Source organism: Elephantulus edwardii, unplaced genomic scaffold (assembly GCF_000299155.1).
Source record: "Elephantulus edwardii isolate Elephantulus edwardi_28Jun2011 unplaced genomic scaffold, EleEdw1.0 scaffold00037, whole genome shotgun sequence".
NCBI lineage: Eukaryota > Metazoa > Chordata > Mammalia > Macroscelidea > Macroscelididae > Elephantulus > Elephantulus edwardii.
In genome coordinates, this window is record NW_006399787.1 from 2,163,319 (window position 1) to 2,170,954 (window position 7,636).

A 7,636-nucleotide genomic window follows, 5' to 3' on the forward strand; every position below is an offset into this window, starting at 1 on the left:
AAAAAAGAATTTGAATACATTTGCGAAGTGAAGGGATTATTATTACTTGTAGTTTCAAATGATTAAAGTGGTATCTGAGGAGTTGCTTGCAAGGTAGGAAAAATAAAGAATGGAGAAGTGACTTATTTTTGCTGTTTTCAAGCCTATATGGATGTGTTGAAATTGCACACTGCCAAAGCAAATAATTAACCTTTAATTTCCATGCTTGTTATTAGTTCCTTGACCTTGACTTTGATTTACTTTTAAGGATTGTGTACATCAATGGCAGAATCCTCCAGTGATTCAGACTGCTTCCGCCATCAAGACCAGTTGAGTCGATGGTGTATAAGGCCAACTCACAGGGGAACGAGAAATCACTCCACAGCAGATGTAACCGAGAAGGTCAACACTATCACAAGTACTTTACAGGTTAGTTTAGCAATGATTGAATGCAACCAATTATATATAATTTAACTGAAGAACATTGCCAATCCATGTGTTCATTTTCTCATGCTACCAAGACCAAAGTTACAACAAATTTAGTGTTTGAAAGCAACACATGTTTATTAACTTATGGGACTGTTGGTCAGAAATCCCTCACAAATTTAACTGAACTATGGCCTCATATTTAAAAAGGCTTTTGGCCACCATTCTGGGCCTATTTCTAGGTTGGATTCTGAGAAGGTGTGTTTTCTGGTTTGGAGTTGAAACTAGGGTGTGGCTCTTGCCTGCCGCAGGGTGTGAACTGATTGGATTTGGCCTTGTATTTAAAAAGGCTTTTGGGTCCTCAGGCCTTGTTTTTGTGGATCTCCTGAATAAAACAAGCTGGGAAGCAGGAGTGGTGTCCACTTCCAAAACAGCTTGCCTGTGAACTATGGAACTCTATGAACTTGGAGAAAAGATGAAAGTTTGGTGGTCAAGACTTTCATTCATAGTGTCTCTATGCGTCGTCTATGATTCTATGGCACTTGACAACAGCAACACATATTAAAGCATTGGCAGGCTGCATTCTTTCCTGAAGGTTCTAGGAGATACTCTGCTGTCTTGGTTTTTTGGCTTCTGCAGACTGTCCAAATACCTCACCTGTCCTCACCTTCCAGCTTTAAAGAAACTATAGTAGATTGAGTACATCCTGCCAGTGTAACTTCTTTAGCATCTTCTCCTTTAAAGAACATCTGTGATTACATTGCCCATTTATAATCTAGGATAATCCAGGATAATCTCCTTAAATTTAATCACATCTTCAAACTCCATTCTGTGTAAGGTCAAGTATTTACAGGTTCCTTTAAATAAAGTAATAAGAACAATGTAACTCAACATACTTCCCTCTTAGAGGTTAAAATGAGATCCAAATTAAGAATTAAAAACCACAATAATTCTTCCAAGTACCCAAGACACTAGTACTCTCATTTTTTTTCTCTCCTGATTTTATTTTTAACTTCTTTATCTGTATCTTTTAAGATGCTGCATAACTCAAATGGAGTAAGAATGAAATTTAAAAGTATAATTAACATGAGCATTGTATTTATAACCATTCAAGTAATAAGAACAATGTATATTTCAGATTTATTCATGATCTATGCAATTTTATTTGAATTTTATTATTATGTTTCAGTGACCAGCTTTAAAAATGTACAGAGAGGTAGAAGGAAATGATAATAATTTTGAAAATAACCATATAAAATTTATTTATTTTTCCTTCAGAGTAGGGAATATCCCCAATGATGGGCTTGCATATTTTAAAAGGGTTAAACAGACTGAAAATTTACTTGATACACAGGGGACCACGCGGCAGTCAGACTTTTCTGTCATCGTTGTTATGTGCCACAACTCATAGTAACCCTGTGAACAACAGATCTGAACCTTGTTCTCTTCTGTACCGTCAGCCCGTTGTTACTGACACTGTCACTCTATCTTGTTGATGGTTTTCCTCTTTTTATATAATCCTCTACGTCTCCCATCATGATGTCTTTATCCAAGGATTGGCCTTGGCTGACCAAGTGTCTGAAGTATGTGAGACTTGTGTTGAAGGAACATCTTGGTTGCCCTTCCGCCAGGACAGACTTGTTGGTTCTTTTGGCAGTCTAAGGGATAGTAAGTACTCATCTCCAACATCTTTGGTACAAATTTATCATGGAGGCAAGGATTCTGAAGCTCCGTCTGACATACTTTGGACATGTTGCAAAGAGGGATCAGTCCTTGGGGAGGGACGTGTTGCTTGGGAGGCTGGAGGGACAGACAGCACAGGAGAGGAAGACCCTCAATGAGATGGATTGATTCAGTGACTGGGGTGATTTGTGTGGGTGTGTCAGAGACAGTGAGATTGACACAGGACAGAACAGGGCTTAGGGCTAGTGTACGTAGGGTTATTATGAATCACAGGTGACTAGACGGTACATAACAACAAACAACACTTTATATCCTGGATTATTCCCTTTCTGCTGTCGAGCTCTTGAATTTCAGTAGACTCTAATCTGTTAAAACTGGTTGGCAGACCATTGAAAATTGTTCTTATTTTTAGATGTCATTGAGTCAACTACCATTCATGCGACCCTGTGAATAACAGATATGGACTTTGCCCTGTCCTATACCATCCTCATCATCTCTGATCTACTTGAGCCCACTGTTACAGTCACTGTGTCAGTCTGTTTTGTTGGAGCTCTTCCCATTTGCTGACCCCTCACTTTTCCCAACATGATATTTTTCTCCGAGAACTGTCTCCTCCTCATAACATGCCCAAGAGAGATGAGGTGAAGTTTCACCACTCTTGCCTTTATGGAGGACTCTGGATGCACTTCTTCTAAGACATACTTATTTGTTCTTTTCGCGGTCCATGGCATATTCAGTATCCTTCTCCCGCACCACAATTCAAAGGCATCGGTTCTTCTGCTAACTTTCTCCATTGTCCAACTTTGGGATGCATAGGAAGTGACAGAAAATACCATGGTTTGCAGCAAGTGCACCTACGTCTCTAATCTGACATCCTTGCTCATTAGCACTTTGGGAAGGACCTTAACACTTGAATCTACCAATGCAATAGGTCTTTTAATTTCTTGACTGATATTACTCTGGGTTTTGATTGTGAATTCAATTAAAATGTAATCATTGCCAACTCCAAGCTTTTCTCTATCTATCATAATGTTGACTATTGGTTCAGTGGTGAAGACTTTTGTTTTCTTGATGTTGAGGTGTAGGAGATATGCAAGACAATAGTCTTTTAATCTTCATCAGTGAATACTTCAAGTCCTCTTCACTTTTTTGTGAGTAGGATTGTTTCAAACTACTGGCTCGTTTTCATGACTGTATAGTGTATTAATTTTCTATGATTGCTGTAACAAGTTACTATAAACTGAGACATCTTGGAGTCAGGGAGCAAGTCTGCTGACCCAGAGGTTTAACCTCTCTGGAGTCTGAATCTCCCAGTGGCTCTGTGAGAAAAAGATGTGCACTTTACAGTCTCTGAAAAGCTGCTGGCGTGTCAGTTATGAGTTGGTTCCAACAATGAGAATTTTTATGAGTTTGAATTCTGTGTGTTAGAAGTATGATATCAGTGATGCTGACTAAAATAAAGATGCTGACAAGACCACATCTCCTTCGAAGGCTTTAGAGGGAAAACTATTTTACTTCTTTTTCCAGTTTCTAGAGGCTTCCACATTCTTTGTCTTATGGCCCCATTCCTTCATCTTCAAAGCCAGGGGAGATCGATAGAGTCCTTGTTGCATCTCATTGCTCTGGCTTTCTCTTTTGCCTTATTCTTCTGCTTTCAAGGACTTTTGAAACTACATTGGTCCACATGGATAATTCCAGGATAAACTCTCTATTTCCAGTCCTTCTTTTGGTGACCATATAAAAAAGTCTTTTTTTGCCATGTAAGTGACCTTCACAGATTGAACAGATGTATTTTGAGGCCATTATTTTGCACACTCTGCATTCAAATATCATAAATATTGTATAGGACCAGATGACATCTCACTCTTTTGTGTAATGTGTTGTGAGTTGAAGTTGTTCAATGGGTAACAGGTAACAATAACAGTGTCCTGCTTGCCATGCTCAGTAAAGACATTTAAAATATATGTTGGTTTGTGTGAGAGTGTTTGAGATAAAGTGTTACTTTCAAAGAAAGTACCATGGCAGTGAAACCAACAGGAAGTCACCATAGCTTAGCTTCTACTGAACATGCATGTTCAGTGAAGCCTTGAGTTGGTAGGTAGGCTCACCTTTTTAGTGTTCAGGTGTTCGAATGATGGCAGACTGCCATATCCTTTGTGCAGAAGGACACAGGAAAGGGAGGTCAGGGAAAGGGTGACAGGGTCACATTGAAAAAAAAGAAAATTTCAAAGTATTTCTCCCCCTTCTCATTAATCTTTCACTTTTTGCCTTATCCTAGATACATATGAGTTTTGACTTTTAATTGCTTTCTGTTAGGATACTTAGATAAGAAACAGCCCATTCAAACGGTGAAACCATAATTAGCTTGAAAAAAAAAATCAGAAGGCTTTCTCTTTTTAAACTTATTTAAGTAACAAAATGCTGGTTTTTAGAGTATACATCTTTGTATATGTCCATGAATGAGTCAGGTTAGGAAGTATATATGTTTTTGAAAAAGAAAAAAAAAAAGCCACCATTGATTTTTTTTTTTTTTAGTTTAAGCCCAGGATAAGTAAAATGTAATCAGAACCTTTTTTTCCTCTGTCTTGATTACAACTGAATTTATTATTGATAGATAAATGTTAAAGGCTGTTCTTTTTTTCTTTTTTGCTGTTCTAGTCAAATTCTGAGGTGAAGTAATAATTGAAATAACATCAGTCTTAGTGATTTGCTGCTCATACACAATTTGCAATTTACTGTTTCCAAAATCTCTTACTGTGAAGAGGATGCAAATTTGTTGAGGTGCATACATTTATAATGATTCTGTTCAGTGTATGATTTTGTTGCCCAGAGATTCTGACACTTTGGATAATTATTTAAATTAAGTGCTTTTGATTTCACACAAATAAATAGGAAATGGATTTCATTTGTTTGTTCAGTGTTGATAAAATGTAATAGTTGTTGAAGGACCTTGATATCTAACTCAACTGTGTTATAAATTGTGTTTTTTTATGAGCAGTTGACTTAGCTCCTTGACATGGTAAAAGATTAATTGAAAACATTGACTTTTTATCTTTAGGACACCAGCCGGAACCTGCGGCAAGTGGATCAGATGCTTGGACACTATCGAGAGTACAGTAATGAACAGGCGGGGGCTATAGAACATGTGAGAACATTTTTATATTTACATTTCCCCTTATATCTTTTTTTTCTGAAAGTGCAGGATTTGGGGAATGATAGATTTACTGAAGGAGATAACTCTTGCAAACATCTTCGGTTTTAATGTTGGTCTTATTTTGTAGTTTAAATTTAGATTACCTTTAGATGGTCAGAAGATGGGTTGCCTTGGGAAAATCTGCTCTTGGGACCTTCCCAAGGTTTTAAGAAGCAATGATGTCAGTTTAAAGACTGAAGTATAATCTTCTGGTCTTTTGGATCACTTTCTATGCATCTGTATCATTGTGTAATGAATAAATGACAGAAAAATCAGTGCTTTGAATTGTGGTGTTGGAGAAGAATATTGAATATCCTATGGACTGTCAAAAGAATAAACAGATATGTCTTGGAGAAGGTGTAGCCAGAGTCTTCCTTAGATCAAGGATGGTGAAACTTCATCTCACATATTTTGGGCATGTCGTTAGGAGGTGACAGTCTCTGGAGAAAGACATCATGCTGGGAAAAGTTGAGCGCTGGGAGTGGTGAATGAAAGAGTGAAAGACCATCAATGAAATGAATAACACAGTGACTGTAACAATGTATCAGAGATGGAAAAATGGCAGGGAGCTCTGGTGGCCTAGTGGCAAGAAGCTGTGCTGCAATCCTGAAGGCCTGTGGTTCAAATCCACCAGATAATTTGCTGGAGAAGGAGGGACAATCTCCCAGTCAGATTGGATTTGACAGTATACAACAAGAAAAAAAAAAAGAATGATCCTCTGTTATCCTCAGAGATGGTAAAGATGGCACAGGATAGGGCAAAATCAGATCTGTTCTTCATAGGGCTGTTGTGAGTGGTAGTCAACTAAATGACCCCTACCAAATAACACTTCTTGATGATATGCCAACTAGCTTAAGCATACTAGATTCTATTAAATTTAAGAGCGATACAGCAGAAGGGAAAGAATGCAGGATATGTATGCATTAAATTGAGCCATGCTAAATTTGTACCAGAGATAACCCTTGTGAAAGGAGCAGATGCAGTGTGAAGGTGGCTGAGTCTGATTTCTACCTGCTTCATAAAGGGAAAACTCTCTCCATCACTAATATCCATAGCAACAACCAGATAGCTGCTTGGTCAGACATGCTACCCCCACTCCCCATGCTCTTGCACCTCTTTCTACCAGTCATTTGGGTCTGGTATTTGTTATTGACTCACAGACTTGACTCACAGTTGTGGAGTTTATTAGGAAAATAAATTGAAGATTAGGGGTGCCAAAGACTATCACCCAGTGCAAGTCTAGGCTGAGTCTAGGAGTCCCAAGCCAGATTAACAAGTCACCTCTCTCCAGTTTGTGAAAGGATGTTCAGTTCAGCAGCACAAATGGAAGAAGCTTCCTCAGTCATCCAGCAAACAGTATCTCCGAGTAGTTATAAAACAGCTTTTCCTCTCATCCTCCAGCAAGCAAAACCTTTTAACTATGGTGTTTATCTCAGAGGAGTTACAAATCAGCTTTTCCTCTGGATACATCTTGCCACAATTTCCTCACAGCAGTGCCACAGTTTCTTCACCATCTCTTCACCACTGTCATTGCTAGAGTACTTCACAATGTGGAAAGCTCTCTCTTTCTCTCTTTTTTTAAAACTTTGATTGCTTTTTCTTTTTCTTTCTTTTTTTTCTTTTTTTTTTTTGAAGCTCTCTTATATTGGTCTCATCGCTGTTGATGATTTGCAGGACCATATTCTGTAGTTAAGGTAGCTGGAGACCATGGCCTTTCCAACAGGGGCTATTGCAGGGGCTAGAAAAGCCAGTTTTTGGGGTTTCTGACACCATATCCCTCATGAAAAGTTAAGGGTTTTAAAGGTTACTTATTTTACAAGTAATAAAATTTGTTTTTAGTTCTGCTCCAGAAGGGAATACTTTACATGTTGTCACAAATGACGGCAAATACGTTTCTAAGCACGGTTGTCAATTTAAAAAGTGTGCAGCAACGTGTTAAGTCTCTTAAGCAATAGTCTCTTCACAATATTCTCTATATATGTATAAGCACATGCGTAATTTTAAAACAAAGTACTAAGCAAAAATATTATTGTATAGGCTTTTAACTAAATAATGTCTTATATCACTTTGTATGTGACTTTTTTTAGTGCTTGTTTATATTTTTTAATAATTACACAGTATTCCATAGGTTGATTGTGTCCTTTGCTTTTATTTGTTAATTTTTTTTTTCTATTATACAAAAACAATCTTTGCAATGACCGTTTGCAGTCTTCCTGGATGATACCCTTGATATCCTCCCACAACTCACCTGGCCTTCGTTCATTAGTGTTCAGAGCCTCAAATCTGTTCCTGAGATGGTTCTGAAATTCAGGTGGAATAGACTCAAAGTCATATTTTGGTTGCCTTGGATTTGGT

General features: G+C 37.8%; 1 protein-coding gene across 1 annotated transcript in view; it reads left to right on the forward strand.

Annotated features, from left to right (window-relative positions):
- Window positions 1-261: 261 nt before the first annotated feature.
- The window catches only part of CEP128 (centrosomal protein 128kDa), a 597,902-nt gene continuing 590,527 nt past the window's right edge, over window positions 262-7,636 (forward strand). The window contains exons 1-2 of the mRNA XM_006884767.1: window positions 262-408; window positions 5,147-5,233. Coding sequence (XP_006884829.1) covers window positions 262-408; window positions 5,147-5,233 — 234 coding nt within the window. The remainder of the gene's footprint in view (window positions 409-5,146; window positions 5,234-7,636) is intronic.